At 47.0% G+C, this 20071-nt stretch overlaps 3 protein-coding genes across 3 annotated transcripts; 2 read left to right on the top strand and 1 right to left on the bottom strand.

Moving 5' to 3' along the window:
* The first annotated feature begins 5392 nt into the window (after nt 1-5392).
* Nucleotides 5393-6990, top strand: LOC119212681 (progestin and adipoQ receptor family member 4-like). The gene is made up of 3 exons (XM_037463383.2): nt 5393-5593; nt 6055-6273; nt 6492-6990. The coding sequence occupies exons 1-3, from the start codon at nt 5428-5430 to the stop codon at nt 6923-6925; spliced, it is 819 nt and encodes a 272-aa protein (XP_037319280.1). The 5' UTR covers nt 5393-5427; the 3' UTR covers nt 6926-6990.
* Nucleotides 6991-7336: 346 nt separating this feature from the next.
* Nucleotides 7337-11961, bottom strand: pelo (pelota mRNA surveillance and ribosome rescue factor). The gene is made up of 13 exons (XM_037463338.2): nt 11527-11961; nt 11060-11152; nt 10746-10896; nt 10471-10561; nt 9657-9820; nt 9297-9357; nt 8935-9096; nt 8793-8839; nt 8628-8701; nt 8479-8550; nt 8145-8219; nt 8020-8051; nt 7337-7740 (listed from the first exon to the last, which is right to left on the bottom strand). Exons 1-13 carry the CDS (start codon nt 11565-11567, stop codon nt 7646-7648), a joined length of 1158 nt encoding a protein of 385 aa, XP_037319235.1. The 5' UTR covers nt 11568-11961; the 3' UTR covers nt 7337-7645.
* A 140-nt stretch (nt 11962-12101) lies between these two features.
* On the top strand, nt 12102-16838 carry LOC119212666 (serine/threonine-protein phosphatase alpha-2 isoform-like). Its single transcript, XM_037463361.2, has 7 exons — nt 12102-12501; nt 13269-13400; nt 14002-14232; nt 14510-14614; nt 15229-15452; nt 15784-15918; nt 16006-16838. The coding sequence occupies exons 1-7, from the start codon at nt 12447-12449 to the stop codon at nt 16099-16101; spliced, it is 978 nt and encodes a 325-aa protein (XP_037319258.1). The 5' UTR covers nt 12102-12446; the 3' UTR covers nt 16102-16838.
* The last annotated feature ends 3233 nt before the right edge of the window (nt 16839-20071 follow it).

Below are 20071 nucleotides of genomic sequence, written 5' to 3'. Positions count from 1 at the left end.
TTTTCGGTAGGAATCAATACCAGCGTGCATGGTGTGTTTTAATGAGTCCACGTGTGCCCCCACTGTCCCGATCCGGTCCAGGTTTTGGTGGGAGCCCCTACGGGCCCGCTGGTGAGTCAACATACGGTGAGTCTTTTGGTCTGTTTGTATCAAAGTGCCGAAGCCCTGTCGATGGCCTAATTTCTAACTTGAGATGTTGGCGACATTAATTCTGAATATGTTGCAGGCGGCGTTGGTGGAGGCGTGTGGGGGGAGCCCGTGCCCCAACACTACGGTCAGTGGGAGGGACGAAGAACCACCAGGGTTCATTGTGAGAGGTCATGGAAATCTGACCTCTTTTCCTTCCATCTCTGCACAGGATACGGCGGGTTCTCCGATGGCGCGCAGCTTCTTGGCAGTAATGGAAACAAAGCCGGCAAATATGGTGATCCATGCGCTTTGATGTCTCCCTTGTTGGTGCCCCTTAAACCCCTTAATCTTCTATCATCTCCACAGGTTACGGAAGAATGCCTTATGAAGCTCAACTAGCTCCTGAAGCCATTTCTACCGGCCAATATGGTGACAACGTGTTTACACGAGACGCACACACACACAACCTGTTGTATTTGTTGTTTAATTCATTTGATCATGTGCTTTCTTCCAGGTCTGCCGGGGTCATTGTATCATTCCGAACTAGCCGGACAGCGAGGAATGTTGCCCGGCAAATACGGTGAGTTTGAGCCAACGTGACAGCCTCCTTCTAATTGTCCCTTGTTTTTATTTGTCTAACCCGACACCTGTGTGTGTGGTTCCCATCGGCGAAGGCGGTGCCGAAGCTCCCTACGCACCACAAACTCTTGGTTTTACGGGTGAAGCAACACCTTTTGGGGAATATGGTACAGTGCATCCATTTTTGTCTCCTTTTTTGTGCCAACAGTTTTATATAACATTTTAGTAAATATGGACTTTAAATCAATCTCTCGACAGAACACCAGGGGCCATACGAGTCGCAGGCCCTCGAATCTGCGTCTGAAAGCAGATCCGGTGGACAACACGGTATTCTGTCCCTAATGCCACTAAATTCCCACCAGTTGGAAATGTAGTAACCGTGTATTGTATTCTCTTTAACGGATGTGGTGGGTTTAACTTTTTGGATCTCAATCAAAAGTACACGGTCAGGTAACGTTTAACTGTTTGTCCTTTTCAGAAAACAATGGCTACATAAACGGACAAGTGCAGCCAGAAGGTAGAACTAAGAAATGTGTCATTGGAAGAGCGGCGTGTCGTTCTCACTCTCCTTTACAGTTCTTCCATTATTCTCCCTCCATAGTAGTCGAATTCCCCGCCACTCCGACCCCGAGCCCCGGCCCGGCCCGCCCCCCCGTCACGCCCCATCCGCCCGTGGATTCCTTCGGGCGCATGCCGGTGGCAGCGGACGCCGAGGACGCGCCCGAACCCGCCGGCCTCGCCTCGGACTCCGCCCCCGCCGCGGAAACCGAAGGCGTGGCCCAGGAGTCGGACCTGCTCCATCAGCAGCAGCAGCAGCTGCCACGTCAGATACACATTCAGCAGCACCTCAAACTGCATTTCCACCCACAGGGCAAGTCCTCAAAGCTCATAGAGGGACATGAATATCAGAGTGGTACCAATGTGATACATTAAACAGTAAAATCTGGGTAATGTGTAAAAGTACTTTGGAGACTCACATGACAGTTGAATTGTTTCTTTTTCCTTTTCTTCAGGAGAAAAAAACAACAAACATGACTTGAATGGCTTCTTTGGGAATAGCGGCTATCAAGGTAAGAAGAATACAGAATTGGAAGATTAGCAGTTTGAGGACTGTTTGCACAACCATCTCTACACTCTTTCTCCACAGGCTGAACCCTGCAGACGATGACAGGCAACACGAGTGTGTTGCCGCCGTTGTATGTTACCTTTAAAATGTTTCCTTTTTGTATATTTTTATTTTCATATTAATGTCAAATAGTTCTGATGTTTTGGTGCGGAGATAAAAACAGAATTGAAGCATTTGGAGTTGTTGAGGTTTTCTGATGTTCTCATGCAGCCCTGCGCATTCTGCTGCATATTGTCGGTTTGATTGAATCAGTCGCTTTTGATGCAAATGAATACCGTCAAACATAATTCAGTTTAATTTATTTGCGCATGGGTTTATAATTGTACAGAATTTGATTAAAGAAAACCATCAGCGAACATGTTTGTATGTGTTTTTTACTTATAATTAGGGCCGGGACTCGATTAAAATAATAATCGAATTAATTAGAGGCTTTGTAATTAATTAATCGAAATTGATCGCATTTTAATTGCATAAATATTTGACCTGAGAACAGTGAGAAGTAATTTTTTTCACATGGATTTTTATTTTTGTTCAACCAATTCTGGCAGACAAGTGTAGAAATAGCATATTTAGAAATATAGTACTTTCAGAAATTCAGGTAGCCTATAGGTAAATACTGTAGACCTTCTGTAAACTAGGTTTTTTTAAGTAGACCAATACTTTCAAGTACATTGCCAGTTCTGGTGTCTCTAGTGCAATCAAAGCTGACCTTCCTGATCCACATTTAGGATTTGATTCTCTCTCCTCAAGGTGCCGTGTGTCAAACGTGTTTATTTCTTCCGGGATTTATTCTCCACTCAGCTGAGGAGGACCCTCAGACTGGTTTAGCTTCATAGGGGAGTCGGTATGGATCCTCTCAATTCACACGCGGGCATCAGCACACATGTCGAAAAAAGTGAAATAAGCAGCATAAAAGTAGTGAAATCAACTAGGGCTTTATTAGAAATGCCATTATATGACTTTACTTGACCTGCAATTCTATTATAACGGTATGGAATGGTTGTGGATTCCAGCCTGAGAATCCATGAGAATTGAGGTTGGACTCAAAAGCATCAACAGGTGTGTGGTGGAACAGTGCAGGGAGATAGCAGGAAGGCTGAAGTGTGGAGGATCCTCAGTTCAAACCTGCTCTCTCAGAAGGAGGGTTTGGTTGCAGTCAGGGCTTTAAACTTTGAAACAGTTTTGAGGTTTAGTAAACAATCCCAAGGTCTAATATGAGAAATGGACACAATGAGGCATGTGCTTGAATAGCACAAGTGAACAACTGAAGGGCTGCAGGCTCCAACCTGCTGTCTGAGGTTGTGGTTTCATGCCCCTTCATGCAGACATCACTTCTGCTTTGAAAGAGTTTTGAGGTTTGAGTAGCAGTCTCAAGGTTAAATACGAGAAACAAAGATTTGATTAGTGTGTGGTGAAGTAGCACAGTGGAAGAGCTGCTGCCACAAGCCTGCACTGAACTTGAAGGTTGTTGGTTCAAGCCCAGTCTTGGATTTGAGCCTTTGGCTTTACTTCAGGTTTGAGTAGCAATCTCAAGGTTAAATACAACAAACAAAGCATTAGTTAGTGTGTGATGAAGTAGCACAGCGGAAGATCTGCTGACATAAGCCCCTGGCCTGCATTTGAAGGTTGATGGTTTAAGCCCAGATGTGGAAATAGCATTTAAGAGATTTTTTAAAGTTTAACTCACATGCTCAAGGTTAAATAGGAGAATCAAAGTTGCCAAAATGTGACCAGGACTGGTAGTGTAGGGGTGCAAGCTAGAGCCCAGAAGCCTCTGTGCGCACCGCCAGTGGGTTCAAATCCTGCTCGTGCCAAGTCTTGAGCACACTACCGCGGAGGTAGTAGTGGGGGCATTGTCCCCACTGGTTGTTTCAGAGAAGTGTACCCTGGGGGTTATGCAGAAAGACAAGGCGCGTTCACTTGAGTTATGATGGCATTGTCAAGAATGATGAAGAATCTTTTGAATGATGTTGAATTGAATTTGATGTTAATTGCTTTGCTTTAGCACTCTTTAGCCATGCTACGTAGCCTATAGGGTTCCACCTTTTTGACGGGTGAAGATGAGCAGATGTGTCTCATTCAGTGGTCACACTGACATGGAACTTATTACAGTCTCTGAGGGCATTTTTGAAGACAATCCCATGTTTGTCTACTTCAGGGCATCCTGTGGACTTCAGTGCATCCACCCTCCAATTCTCTGTTCCATTCAAATTCAACTCACTTGTGCCTTTACCAATGCAGGAAGGATGAATAGCATGGTTGATCCTCCAAGATGCACCAATCCGTCTCTGGGGCAATATCCCATTATGATTTTTTCTAAATGTCAGTTACCCAAAACTAAAAAAGGATTTAGGAAGAGCCACCATGTCCCTTGAGGGTTGAACCCAGATAAGGTTTAAAGAAATTTGGGGCATTTGGCATTAGTGAGAGGGACGTGTAGGTTGCTCCATCTAAGATCATTCCAGTCATGTAATGGGAAAAAAAATGTTGTGAAAAAAGTCAAAATATGTAGGGTCAAAAAAGAAAAGATTTTTTTTAAATAATAGGTGAAAGATTATTATAAAAAAAATATATGTAAGGTCAATATATATATATATATATATATATATATTATTAGGGCTGGGACTCGATTAAAAATATGAATCTAATTAGAGGCTTTGTAATTAATTAATCAAAATGAATCGCATTTTAATTGCATATTTGACCTGAGAACAGTGAGAAGTAATTTTTTTCACATGGATTTTTATTTTTGTTCAACCAATTCCAGCAGACAAGTGTAGAAATAGCATATTTAGAAATATAGTACTTTCAGAAATTCAGGTAGCCTATAGGTAAGTAGACCTTCTGTAAACTATGTTTTTTTAAAGTAGACCAATACTTTCAAGTACATTCAGAACATTGGTTATTTTTTCAGACATGGACTTAGTTACCCTGGTCCTTAAACCAGTCATCTGGTGCGTGTGGGTTGGGTTTGGGTAATTAACGTGTTATTTTTGTGTATTTAATTAATCTTAATTCACATTGTAATTAATCGTAATTAACGCGCTAAAGTCCCGGCCCTATTTATAATATATATATGTATAACATTAAGTGACTAACATATCACGCTCATTTATGGGTCAAACCCATTCATGTTTAATGTCCAACCAATGATCAGTGAGGCAGTGTCCTTAAGACAGAGCATTCAAATCCCCAGATCCTCCTGAATGCAGCACGGTGTCCAACACGCTTGGGGAACAGGAACATGTGTGTCGTCTATAATAAGGGAAATTCACAAAAACAAACCCGTGTGGAAGTTGAGGTGTCAGTCAGTGAGGAGCCACGACCAGGAGCAGCTGCGGCGAGGATTACCCCGGCTTAGGGATAAGGGCCCTCTGCCGATTGGCCGGTCTGAAAGCGTGCCACTCGGCCAGCTCAACCGTCTCCAGCTCGCTGGGGAATTACACCTGTCCAATAATGGATTTCAAGGAGCAGAGCTTCCGGCTACCTGTGGACATCGCAGTGCCTCGCAGTCCCTTGTGTGCCCCCCCCCGTTTGGGATGTAACCGGTGAGGGGACCTGCACTGTGGACTGAGTGCCTGCAGGGAGCTGTGATGGTGCTTCACAGGCGCCCGCGGCTGTTGGAGTTTGCAAAGACCCCCCAACACCTCCGCTTCAACAAATACGTCCTGACGGGTTACAGGCCGGTGTCCACGGCTCCAGAATGCCTCCGGAGCCTCTTCTACGTGCACAACGAGCTGGGCAACATCTACACTCACGGTAAGGCCAGGAAACGACAGTGCACGCTTTCGCTTTGGAACGCCTTGGTGTGTCAACCCCAATTTAATCCAGCAAGGCTCTGAATTATCCAATTAAGAATGTATCTCTACAGTAATATAAAGTTTTGTTTGAACTCACGAGCAAAACGGGGGCGGGGGGAGGGGGGGGGGTCACGTGTCCACGACTCTCACTTATGGCCAATTACAAGCGTACTTGACCAGAGCGTGTAATGAGGATATGAGGCATTAGCTTTAATCCGTCCTGGGAATCCTCGTCCTGGAAATATCCTCCTGCTATCAGCTGTAAATACCCCTAACGGGCAAAGCGCCCCGGGGACGCCTGCGTCGGCTTTAATTGAAGGCAATTACAACAGAAAAGAATCTGAACCTTTAAACGGTTTGGAGATGCTGACGAAATAACTCAGCGTGTGTGTTTCCAACATTTCTCATTTCCCCCCCCAGGAGTCCCTTTTTTCCTTTTCTTGGTGCTGCTGCCTTTTAGCATCCCCTGGATGGAGGTGGACAGCGTGTGGATCTGTGTGGTCCACTACCTGGCCTGCCTGTGCCCCACCGTGGGCTCCGTCGTCTACCACGTGTTCATGAACCACGTGGGAGGAGAACACGTGTACGACACCCTGCTCTCGCTGGACATGTTCGGGGTCTGCCTGGTCAACACCCTGGGTATGTGGGGGGGGGGGAGAAAAGTGTCTATTACAAACCCCCTTTATGCTGAGCTGTGCCGCTCGGCGTCCCTCGCATTCACCACACGGCGACATTTTATGTAAAGACCAAAATCTGGCGAAAGCTGCAAAATAACCCTCGACAAAAGCCCCCCCCCCCCCCCGAGCGTCAGTCTGCCTGCAGTCTATTCACTCGCGTGTCTTCCGTCTGGTCTCCAGGTGCACTCCCGATCATCCACATCACCCTCTTTTGCTACCCGGCCACGCGGCAGGCCGCCCTGCTGGCCTACATCCTGCTGTCGGCGTACGGCATCTACTGCGCCACCACGGCGCGCACCAACGTCCTGCGCCTGCAGGCCTTCGGCTGGCAGGCCGCCTTCCGCTTCAGCCTCTTCCTGTTCCGGTTGCTGGGCAGCGGCGCGGGGAGCCCCGACTCCCTGCGCCTCTTCGTCATCATGGACTCTCTGGCCGTGGTGGGGGGGCTGGTGAACATCGTGCAGGTGCCGGAGCGCTTCGTCCCGGGGCTGTTTGACAACTGGGGCAACAGCCACCAGATAATGCACGTCATGGTTATTTGCTCCATCACTTACCTGCATTGGGGCACACTGGAGGATTTAGCCTGGATTAAGAACTACCAGTGTCCTACTGGGTGAGGCGGAGGGTGTGTGCACACTGATATTAATGAGATTTAGAGCACAAAGAGAGCCAAGTTGATTTTTTTTTTAAAGCACTTTAGTCTTAACTAGGGCCATTTTTTCCACTTGGGAAGTTTGCATTTGGAGATTTTGTCAGGACAGAATAAAAAGGAACTTGCAGTGTTGTAACTGTTGAACTCAAATTTTAAATCCTGAGCATGCTTGATTCCTAGTTTTTTTGGAAATGCAGTGGTCTGGGGTTGCATTACCCAAAATAGTAATAAATTGAACATTGCATTTCTGTATTAAAACATATGTACATAGCTGTAATAAATTATATATTTATACATCTTGCTTAAACGTTTTTCATTTATGAACGGTGAAAATGTTTAATGTGACGTAATGTTTAAGTAAAATAACACACATGGGTGAAGGATTGTGTCATTTAATTGCAAGAGAGCTATGTTGTATATATATATACACGTAGAAGGAAGATTCTCTTCTGCCAACTGTCTATTTTCATTTGGGATTCCGATCAAAAATTCCTTTCAAAAAGACACCGTTCACCTTCAAGGCGAAAGAATCAAAAGCGCCGTGGAACCGGGCGCCCCGCCAGGAGGTGGACGTGTTGCAGTGGTGGCGTGCATCGGGTTTAGCCGCAAGTGGGGGGTGGGGGGGGGGAGGGGGGGGGAGGGGGTTTCATCGTGTCGATGCAGTCGGGTGTTACCGGGCGACCCTTCAGTCCTCGTCGGAGCTGCTGTCGTCCTCTGGCTCCGATAGGTCGGCGATGGGGAACCGCAAGATGGCAGCCACGCCGCTCAGCTGAGTCAGTTCTGTTGAGACAGTGGAGGACCCGAGGGCTTGGCTCTTAGCAACACAAAAAGCACGAGGTGTGCGCCTGGAGGTCATCGATAAAGAGATGGCAGAGCGGCGAAAGCAACGTGTCGCATGGGAAAAAGGGGACAATGTGCAGTGTCTCTCCGTAGAGGAATGTTTGAAGGTGGTTGTTGAAGCCGCACACCAGAATATGTACCAAAAAACAATGACGGTGAGAGATTATTTGAAAAGATCTGCCCTGTGAGTAGATTGTGCTTCTACATCTTTATACTCACGTTCACCGGACACGTGGAGGCTTGAAAACATTCTGCATGAAAGAGAGACAAGGATAATTGGCTCGATGTTCCACAAAGGATATTCTGCCTTTCCTTGGCGAGTCATCTTACAGACGTTCCTGTACCTGACGGTGCCGCCGTTGTCTCTCACGCTGTCCACCAACCGAACGTAGCGGCTCCGCGTGGGGACATCCTGATGTCTGGACGTACGGGTGGACACACAAAACATGCATTGTTACCCAGATCTGATCTGTTTTTGCATCACTATTAGGTTTGAAGGAAATATTTGAATAGCTGAGAATGCGAATTTCCGATCTTTTTAATGATTCCCATAGCATATCTTTTTGATGGTATAGAACGAGACAACACAGGAAATGACTGGGTCCTGCGTTCAACCCAACAGGTCTGTCCCCCCCCCCCCAAAACCAACACGAACCCGAGGACCGGCCTCGCGTGTACCTGAACAGCTTGTCGCTTATCAACAGGGTGTCAATGGCGAGGGCGTCGACGGCTTTCTCCACGTGAGCCACTCTGTGAAGGTGCAAAGACGCACAGGTTGAGGATTATCGGCGTGAGCGCTGAGGGGTACGTGGGTTGCGGTCACTCACCCGTAGAAGGCTCGGTCAGGCTCATGCTGGAGCATCTTGTAAAAGTCCTCCAGGGCTTTCACCTCTCCAGCTGCCTGGGGGGGGGGGTCAACATTAACAACACTGAGCCACCTTTGTCCTCTCGGGAGCACGCGTTCACAAAGGAGCGGCGGGACGCGCAGTCACCTTGGTGTCAGAGAGCCTACTTGTCACGCTGGGGTCAGTGAGGATTTCTGGAAAACAAAAAGCTTTCCACTGAGCACTGAGTTTCCCCCCCCCTCCCCCCCATGAGATGACATTCAACGCTTTCATTGCCCCCAGCTGATACCTTTGAGCGAGTACTTGTGACCAGACGACGAGTGGACCAGCATGAACTTGGGTCGATTCTCCAGCAGGGTCTTGTTGTCCTGACGCACCGCCTCTCTAAAGAGGTAAGTGATGAACTGGTCCTTCACGAACCCGGGACTGGCGACGAGGATGCACTTTACAACTAGCGGAAGGCAGGGAACCAAAAGAAAAAACCGCGAATCAACGCTGTCCTCATTTATCGCTTTTTTTTTTTACGGAAACGAGAGCCGATTGAGCGGCGCCGACAACAAAAAGCAGAAGCGCGTGACACAGAACGGGAGCATACTGTGTGTGCGTGCGTGTGTAAGTGTGCATGGGTCAGGGTCTACGCCCCAGCGCTACCATCAAAATTGATGTGGCGAAGAATGGCCTGCATCACAGCCTCGTAGAACCTCTCCAGCGCCTGCAGACGGGGAGGAAATACAGATTCACATCAGCCCACATGACTCAACGCACCAGGTCCCAATACCGAGGAACGCTTTTAATACCGAGCACATGATAAAGGGAACAAAAACTTCATTATGCAGCCTGAGTCCAGGCAGTAATGGCCTGTGGTTATTTGGCACCAGGCGCAACAAGCACAACTGATTTGGCAGCTGGGAACTTTTTGGGTCAATGTACCGACTGAGATTGCGATGATGCGATTGTACTACTGATTTTCTGCTGGTTAGCGGCTGAGCATTTACAGAAAGCGGGGCCTACCTTCTCGTGCTGAGTGCAGCTTCCGCGTCTCTTGCGAGGAATGGTGACCTCCACCTTTGCACGAACCAGAGTCATGGCGGGGGTCACGAGCACCAGGTTGGCCAGACCCTCCTGCATCACCACAGCCGCCACGTCTGCCTTCTGGGTGGCGTCGCACGCCTGCTCTGTGAGGGGAGACAAAGCAGCCATAAATATGAGCTTCAGGACACCTTGTGAAATCAGTACTCATAATAAATAGATAGGTCATTTTAGTTAAATTATTACAAAGACTAATAATAAAAACCTTCTACTTAGATTTTAATGTGTTATGGCAATGGTTCGATGGACTCCTAACACGTGAAATCCATTTATTATTCCTCCCATTTCTCCCCACGCTGTTCCCGTGACAACGCTCTCCCTTTGAAGGCAAAGTAAAGACATCAAAAAAAGGGCCGGGCTTTTTCTGTGAAGGAAAACCAGCTAATGTCCCCATGTCATTCAGACCCGGCTGTCGTCATTCTTTTTGATCGGGAGGTACAGCGAGTCACACTATTAGTGTAAGACATTAGCGGACATTAAAAGACTTGAAGGCAAAACAAGAGCCTCCAATAGGGAGTTCTTCAGCAGCGGGATTTCATAACTAGACAAAAGACAAAAATGCCTTTTTGTGTGTGTGTGTGTGTGTGTGTGTGTGTACATGGAATTAGATGCTGATAATCAGGTGACTACTGTTTACTGTTGCAAGTCCTGGGGGACCCGCGAGTGGAAATGGTGGCAAAACAAATGTAGCAAACACACAAGAATGAAGGCGATATTAACAGTGGCACCTGCTTACCGATTCTATCCAGCACCACACTGTCCCAGCTCTTTTTAGCCAGAGTGAACTTCCTGTTGAGCTCGAGCTCGATGGTGTGGTAAGCTCCCATCTGAGAACACAGGCACAACATCTTATGTCAAACATCAGACTTAGGTTAAGTCAAGATATCGACTATTTTACAGTTAAATCCATGTAATGTTTCTCAAACATAACCCCCCCCCCCATTTATCCACAGTGGAATAAACTGACCCACTTTGAAACATCGATGCGTGTGACGTTAAGAGATCTCGTACCTTGACATACTGGTTCTCCTCTAGGTTAGTGCCCTTTACTCTCAACTGGCAGGCCTGAGAGTCAAAGTCGATGGTCTCCACACTTAAGGTCAGAGTAGTGCGAACTCTGGAGCTGCCCACACTCCCGGTGGCCGACTCTGTCTGCACCTTCCTGTGGGAGGAGGGGAAAGGGTCCTTAGTCATGTTTGTGTGTGTGTAAACATCATCAACAAGGAGAATCGCTATCCTCATCATCTGATGGAGCATTGAAACATGAAGTAAAAAGATGTTGTTTAGCCAATTCTTCACTTTGCGCAATGGAACATAGGGGTTACCTGATAGTGGAGGCCCTCAGGCTGTCCCCCACCTGCAGCAGGTTGTAGGTGTGCCACATGTCCTCCGCCTCCTCAGGCATCAGAGTCACCTGGCTGAAGAAGTGAAAGCAATCAACCAATGAGATCCAAGTCGGCTTCATCCATTCAGGTTATGATGATCACAACATTAAACTGTGGGTATGGTCATTAGTGACCAGGCGTGCTGTTGTAGTATGTACTTCCTTAACGTTACCTCTTACAAGACTCTCTTGTGGTCATATTTCGTGTCGCGTGCGTGTGTGTGATTACATAATGAACTATGAGACTGTATTGTACAATCCTGCCCAAAACGTCTCCACACACCGGTAAACGGTGAATTTAAATCACACACTGAAACTTACCACGACTAAGTTAGGGTTAGCGTTAACGTTTCAATCAGCTGTAGAATAGCATGCTGGTTAGCTAGCCTGCTAGCATTAGCCACTCACCCGGCATTATCTTTTTCAATGTCTTTATGAAGCAACTTCATGGTCGGATGGTTGTATGATACACAAACAATAATTCTATCGTAAAATAGATAGTCTAACGTGTAATCGAGTTAGAGTCATCTTTGTCTTTCAGTCAATTGGGAAACTAAGTAACGTAGAGCCATCTCTCAACTTCAGAATGAATCATTCGTTGCGAGGTACCAGGCGCTAGGACATTGCGTCATGCCAAATACGTCAGCAACTCTTCCCATCATGGTCACTTCCGTGGGTGTCGCTTTACTGCGCAACACATAATGAACGATATGAACACCAGTGATTAAGCAAAATGAGGCCAACGCGGTTTGTCTCACAACGTCGACAAAACATACCAATTAAGATCAACAAAAACGGGACTCATACCCAAGGACAATTGTTATTTTTATATTGTGGTTGGAGATAAGCAAATGCTGACCGACGTTGAAAGCAGCCAATCTGGAATAGTAATGGATCTCCAAGCCCCGCCTATTTAAAAAACAGACCAATGAGAGCACGGGAATGGTCAAAGTCTGTTCCGTTCAACCTCGCTTTGAGCTAACGCTCGTCTAGCCCTTTTTGTCGATGGCATGGTGTTAGAAGCTACTGCAGAAATATAGCTGTCACGGGAAATTAGGAATACTGATAACTAATTTGGAAATCTGATGGAAAGTAGTTGAATAAGGCGGATTTCTGAAGTACATGACAGCAATTACATCTTAAACGATTCAGCGGCAAGACTCACATTTTGAGGTTGACAATTCTGCCCCAAGGTTAGCAAGCTAGCGGGCTAACGATAGCCGATTAACGCTAAACTAGTTGAGCTAACGGTAACTCGGTATTCAGTTAACAGTTACCAAGTACTGTATTCGTAGGAGTGATTAAAACAACCAGAATATAGGAATAGCATGGCCGAAGCCGATAAGCTGAACATCGACTCCATTATACAACGTCTGCTGGAAGGTAAGACTATTTCGCTCGATAGTTATTCTCCGAGGTAGCCATTTTAGCTAAAAGATGCTAGACAACGATAGCCACCAATGCTATGTTAGCAGAGCTAATTTCTGTCTCTTTGCTAACGAAACACAGACTATTGACCGCCAGTTATGTTAGTTCCGTAGCATCCTTTCTTCAGCACATTCATCTTTTGTTAGTTCTGCTCATTTGTATTTAATACCGACCTACGCCAGCCGTGTGATCTTGTTAATCATTAAAATAGTAGCTGCCGCTGTATTAGCATGGGATTTTCACTTTGAATGATGTGTTTGAAGCGATGATTTAAACCTTTTGGCAAATTCTGTCGCCCACGTCCTACCCGGCTTTAACGATCCTTGGACGCAATTTACTTTTCTTTGTAACCAAATGCATTTGACCAGAAAGGTCAAAATATGAATACAATACGAAATGCAAATTGGAGCGTAATATGTCTGGCTGCATATCATCAGGTGGCATGTAGTGATATTAGAAGTTCCATTGTAGTCATTAAGTCTTTTTTTGCTTGCACGATTTGTAGAGTTTCCTTTCTGGAGAAGGCTCAAAGACTTATTGTAGAAAAATCCCCACATTCGTGCAACAGCAGTCGTTGAGATTGTAGAAAGTCATGAGTTCAACATTTATGGGTCAGCTCAAGGATTTGTCTCTTAAGCCGCTACTTGGCTGAATATTAAACTACTACGTTGGCGATCTGTTGTTTCCTCTGTTACTTATTTGTTTTGTTGCATTTCCCACAGTGAAAGGCTCCAGACCTGGCAAAAATGTTCAGCTGACAGAAAATGAAATCCGTGGTCTCTGCCTCAAATCCCGGGAGATCTTCCTCAGTCAGCCCATTCTGCTCGAACTCGAGGCGCCCCTCAAGATCTGTGGTAAGGATTAGTTGTTTACTTCAGCGTTCAGGGAATTAAGACGTGTAGTCAAAAAGCACAAAATCACAAACCCTCTTGGATTGCAGATTATAGTGCCGCACTAATTATGAGAACGCTTACATTCACGCTGTATAATGCATGGCTGTGATCTCGCCACGTGTATACACAGAACAATGCGGATGAGGTGGTGATACTGGCTTCCCAGTGCACGGCCGTTTCGCACCTAAAGTCTCCCTGAATTTTCCCTCCTGCGTCACACTGCCGATGCCACCGGCATCAAGAATGTTAGTTCAAAGAAACAGTCTACTACAAATTTCAGAAACGGGCAAAGAATCCAAATTAGTATCACTCTGAATGCACACTTGCGCATTCAGTTGTCTCTTCACAAAAAAAATCAAGTCAAACACCAAAATGGCGAAGTGTTAATTTAAAGTAATGCTCAACCAATGTTATGAAGTGCTGTTTTTAATTTGCAGTTATGCAAGTGTTGTTGTTGTACCTCCTATCTGGTTCTCTTGTCTTTTGTTATGCTTGTTCAAGGATAATTACACCTTTGACCAACCACTTCTGCATCCATTCTAATTCTGCTTCTTTCACCCAGGTGACGTTCATGGGCAGTACTATGATCTGCTCAGGCTGTTTGAATATGGGGGCTTCCCACCAGAGAGCAACTATCTCTTTCTGGGGGATTATGTAGACCGAGGCAAGCAGTCCCTTGAAACTATCTGCCTGTTGCTGGCGTACAAGATCAAATACCCAGAAAACTTCTTCCTGCTGAGAGGAAACCATGAGTGCGCCTCCATTAACAGAATATATGGCTTCTACGATGAGTGTAAGTCATTTGGGATGCTTAAAGATAATCGTTCCACTTCTATCTAAAGATACCAGCGGTTGGCTAAACTTGTTAAACCAAACCATGAAGCGTATGTGTAGTGATGGTAATGTAGTGATGGGTTTACATTATTACAATAATCACATGCCCTTTTCTGCCATTGGTCATGTTCATGGAAAGTATTGGGTTTCTATTGTGATGCAATATGCTCCGTTGTTAAATTTATTGCTCTCTAGATTAGATTAGGATCATGTGTTTTTGTATTCTCCTCCCACAGGTAAGAGGCGATACAACATAAAGCTGTGGAAGACCTTCACTGACTGTTTCAACTGTTTGCCGGTTGCAGCCATTGTTGATGAGAAGATTTTCTGTTGCCATGGAGGTATCCTCTTCAAACAGATCCTTTGGCTCCCGTCCAGAGCGTGCACACACAAACTCGCCTCTGCGCTGTGGTTACTGTCAACATAAGGGTCAAAGGCCTGCCAGACTGTGGGATCTTAATGTGTTGTTTGACTATATTTATATATCCATGTGCTGTTCAGCAGTCATGGCGTGTTTGTCTGACCCACGAAATACATGTAAACAAGCCCTGATAGTCACAGGAGGTCAACGCCCTCTCCCACAGCAAATAATCCATTACATAATGCAAAACATAAAAAGGCTATTGTGTTTGCAGTCATTCTTCATGATCATGATCTGTCGAGCAAAAGGTCAAAGACTAGACACCTGATTTTGTTTTTGAACATATAAATAAATGCAAAAACGCATAATTATAAGAGCTCAAAATTAAGAGGGCATCTGTAAATAAAGTCATTTTTGCAAGGAAGTCTTCATCAACCGACACAAAAGAATTTAGTATTATTGCAGAATACGTATTTTGTGGCATTACATTTCTACAGATGCCCTACTGGTATAATGATAACTGTATGAATATTTTCTTTCTCACAGCACTCGTCCTGTATGTTTTTCTAATGGTTCCACATTGAACGTCCGCAGGCCTGTCACCGGACCTCCAGTCTATGGAGCAGGTGCGGCGGGTCATGCGCCCCACTGACGTGCCCGACCAGGGGCTGCTGTGCGACCTGCTGTGGGCCGACCCGGATAAGGACGTGCTCGGCTGGGGCGAGAACGACCGCGGCGTCTCCTTCACCTTTGGCGCCGACGTGGTCACAAAATTCCTCCACAAACACGACATGGACCTCATCTGTCGGGCCCACCAGGTCAGTCCTCCACGTCCATCCCCAGGTCGAGCTGCAGGGATGAAAGCAGAGAGATTAACAGAACCAGTGAGGAAATTAAAGAGGCCGTGGAACTAAAGCAAGGCCCGCGGATAGTGAGAAGTCAGGTGGAACGGCTCCACGGCCATTTCAACTGGGTCGGACTTCAGCCTGTTTTACTGATAACCAGCCAGGGGATTTAAAGTGATAGCAATGTACTTATGATCTAGAAGACCCTTTAACACTGTCAATAATTTACTGTTGCTGTCAACGGATGAGAACAAAAAATTTGACATCACTGTGGTTGGAAACCCACTCGCCAATCCGCTCTCAGGTGGTCGAGGACGGATACGAGTTCTTCGCAAAGAGGCAGCTGGTGACGCTGTTCTCGGCCCCGAACTACTGCGGGGAGTTTGACAACGCCGGAGCCATGATGAGCGTGGACGAGACCCTCATGTGCTCCTTCCAGGTGAGTTCTGCTTCTGATGAGCGCTCCGACGTTTGGAGTTTCCAACATGTCTCCTTTTTTTAACCTTCCCTCTCGACCTGCACGTAGATTCTCAAACCGGCGGACAAGAAGCTGTTCTACGGTGGTGGAGGGGGGATGGGCTCCGGCCGCCCCGTCACCCCCCCCAGGAAAGCTAAGAAATGACAGCAGTAGTCTGCCCTCGACCTGCGACCCTCCCTTCCTGCCCTCTCTACCTCTCTTCTCCTTTCTTTCACCAAACAGCCAGAAATGAAACCTATACCCAGGGCTTTTTTCCTTTTTTATCTGTACTTCTTAAAACATTTAATGTTATGAATTGTCTTGAGTGAGTGAGGTGCGTGCGCGCAGATGACAAAATGTGTCTCGTCTGCCGGTGAGCATTAAAATCATGTGTGCACGTGTACAACGGGTGTGCGAGAATTAGAGATTTATACTTTCCCCTCTTGCCACTCCTCCCGTGGAAAGGTTAGAACCACAGTGTCTGTACAGTCATTTGGAGGGAGGAGGCAGGGGTTGGGAGACCGGCCAGCAGGCGGCGTGCGTGCACTCGCGGGGGGGGGGGGGGGGGGGGAGTATTTTGTTTTCCCTGTCCTCTGTACTGTAAAATCTCCATCACAGGTGTGTGCATGTGCGCGCGTGCTTGTGGTGTCTTGCTTATCAGAGCGGGGCGTCTCGGTGTCCTAGAACAGGAGCGAGTGTGTCCCCTCGTCTTCAGAGAGAGACGCACACAAACACTCGCACACAAACACACACACGCATATGATTCTTCAGATTCATATGAGCCAGAGCTGTAAAAACCCCGTACAGTTTAGGTTTGTACAGATTTGATTACTTGAAAGAGATTTTTTGTGAATTCGTTTTGTAGTCTTTCATCAAGTTGACCAATAAAGCGAGAATCTGAGCTACAACTTGTGTTTTTTTTTTTTTTTGATTTTATTACTGGAACACTGAATCTGCTTTGTGGCGTAGTGCATTTGTAAGTAAGTGGTTGGGTGTCCTCCCAACCTGTCCCCAGGGGCTCGGCTGCCCGGGTCACTGCCTGCAGGGGACCTCAGTGGCCGTGTTTTAGCTTGTGGGCCACCGACCACCAGAAGAAAGAAGGTTCATGACTTCACTGAAGACACACACACTGGTGCCAGGACGCAGGCATTTTATTCTAATAAAGCAACCAACGGACCATCAAACTGTTACTGAGATCCAGGATGTCAAAGGTCAGTGTGATCATCTCTTGTAGTTGCCTGTTATTTCCAGGAGGTGGTGCTAACCGCTGCAACTTTAGAATGGCGCCACGATGACGTAATGACCCGGCATTTATATATTCTGGTCTTGGCTCCTGAAAGTGCTGCTCGATGCACTGGAGATAAATGTTCGACTCAAGGAAGATCAGTTGTGATGTTTGTGGTTAATAAACGTATATAAGCATGTTTTACCTACTCCCTTTAGTAATTACATATTTTAGTTTCTTTAGTAATCTTTATTTTGATTATGTAGCTTATTTAAATGTACAAAGTCCCAGACTACATAAAATTGTATTCAAAAGTGATATTCGCAGTGAATAGCTCACAACACATTAAACAGACGCATGATGGCAAAAACTAACCATGGCCAAACTAAAGATTAGTCCGAGGTTAGTCCAGTTTATTTCTCGAAGCGCAAAGAGGAACTCGGCCTGAATAGTTCTGCTCAGCTGTGATCCACAGGGAGAAGCTGCTGAGCTAACTAGGAGACAAAAACACCCAACACACAGCGAGGGTCCGGTAGCATTTTGTGCTGAATCATACCTCCAATAATGTGTTTGTACCCATTCATGTAATGCATTTGAGAGGAGTGGTTCTGTGTAGAAACGTCTGGAGCTCTCCTTTACGTTCCTTATTCTATATTTATCAAAAAAGGATCCCATTTCTTTGTCAAGTATTTCTGGCTCTTTTTGCATTCATTCGTCTTCCTGTCACCAACACTCTTCTCCAAGGCGCTCTGTCCATCACTTGGCCGTCCTTTTAATGGCCCGCCGGGGTGAGAGGTGAAGGGTACATCTGAGGGGGATTATTTTTCTCTCTCTCTCCCTGTAGTTGGATACGAATAATTGCATCACAATCCAAATGAAAAAGTCCCGTCACGGGAGATTTCCATAAAAGTTTCCGCCGTGTTCAAAGCTGTCGGAGAAGGGTGAGAATCCACCGTTGGCTCGTGGATTCCGGGGTGCGTTCCATTTCAGCCGCTGCCAAGCGCTCGTAGTAAACAGCTTCGAAATAGTGTCATGGATAAGAGCACTCGAAATAGACAAGACATTGAAGACGGCACCAGATACTGTGCATACTTGTTCACACAGCCATGCTGGCCTGAAATACTAAATTCTTTTATTTATGACTGCCATTATGAAACTCCAGAAGGATTTCTGTTCCTCTGCAAACTCGTCTGTGCGGCCTAAGTATTCACTTATTGGAACATGATCGCCTCGGCGGTTGGAACTGACGGCGTCTAAAGTGCCCGTGAGTTGGAGGTGAGTGAAGAAAGAGCAACTCAAAGAGTATCCCACCCTCCTTAAAAACCTCCCCCTCGAGGAGAGGTGAAAGTGGGCTCTCAGATGGTGCGGTGGGTCGCACTAAAGCATGGGAACGTGAACCTCTTGAGATGTACGTCAGGGGAGCTACGCTCGATCTCAACTTCTCCCAATAAAACGTCTCCGAGGCGAGGAACTTTCAGGAGAGCCGAAGCCACTTTGGATCAACGGGCTCACTTTCCCCCCCCCCACCCCCCAAAGGCCCACGCAGCACAGCACCGCGTGTGAGGAATGGTGCGAACACCAGCGGGAACTCCTCGTCCATGCTCGCCGCGCGGGTAACCGATGACACGGCGGCGTCGAATGTCCCCCCCCCACCACCCCATCCCTGACGTCCCGTCTTATCCCCCCCCCCCCCCCCACCCCCAATCGTTCAAACCCATAGACTGGCGAGGCCGAGCTAAAGGTCCGGCATTCTGAAATAAAAAAGCTGCAAAGCCGCTGCGGTGCCCGTGGCCCCCGCAGGCCCGGTGTCACCTGCCCTATTTATACCACGCCGTGGAATTTGGGATTCAGGGACTCAGCTGCCGCGTCTATTATTACCATTAGCTAATGCTGTAACAAGTACCCGGCGTGACTGCAGCTCCTTCGCCCGCAGCCTCTTAGCCCCGTGCTAATGATGTCCTCACTGTCAATCCTTCCATCGGGTGCCGCAAGCCACTCGTTTCGTATTCGACGTGCACGGGGGGGCTTAGCGTTTGGGACATTTAATGGACGGAGGCTGCAGGGTCGACTGCATTGACTCCGGAGCTCGGAGGCCCTGTGGGGTTCGGAGAGTGATATTCAAACCAGTACGTCACTCTGAGAGACCCTCCATCGGCCAGAACTGCAGCGGGCGGGCCCTTAAACGCGGCAACCTTCAGTAGGGAATCTGTACTTTGCGCCCCCCCCTAACACAAACGTCCCCCTCCCTCTGTGCACGTCAGCAGAGGTGGACTTGGCCGCATGAGCATGTACGACCGCAGGCCCTTAACACTCGCATTGAGTTATTGAGTTCACATGTGCAGGAGGGGGGCAACACATGGTGATCCCTCAGCCTGGCACGGGGGGGGGGCGTGGTGTGTTAGCGTGTTCCCCGACACGCAGGGGTCCCCCCACCCACAGGCCACGGACACTACAGCGATAGATGGGTGAGGGGGGAACCTTATCCTTCTGGGATATTGAGTTAAATGTCACTGCTGTGCCCTGAGGGACACACTGACAGGCCGACCCCTATCACGGCTCCCGAAATCTCAGAGGTCAGAGCGCCTGTACGACAGCTGAGGGCCCGGAGAAGGTCCGACTGCAGCAGGAATGGAGACGCAGAGCAGAACCAGGAGAAATCGCTCGATTTGTTCTGCATTTCAGTCCAATTCAAAGGAAGTTATTGTGCACTCGAATGTCACTTCCAATCCTTGAATAGAAGGGAACACGCTAATGATGGTCATGAAAATTGGAACATATTTAAATGCATTTAAATATGTTCCCATAAAAAATAAAAAAAACTCTTTACAGAATTTTTATTCTGTCGTCACTTCTGCAAATGCAAATGAATAAAAAGCTCATTTTTTCTGCTCTTCTACAGGATGCATACAT

This window comes from Pungitius pungitius, chromosome 21 (genome assembly GCF_949316345.1).
Source record: "Pungitius pungitius chromosome 21, fPunPun2.1, whole genome shotgun sequence".
Lineage (NCBI taxonomy): Eukaryota > Metazoa > Chordata > Actinopteri > Perciformes > Gasterosteidae > Pungitius > Pungitius pungitius.
This window is presented reverse-complemented; position numbering and strand designations above follow the sequence as displayed.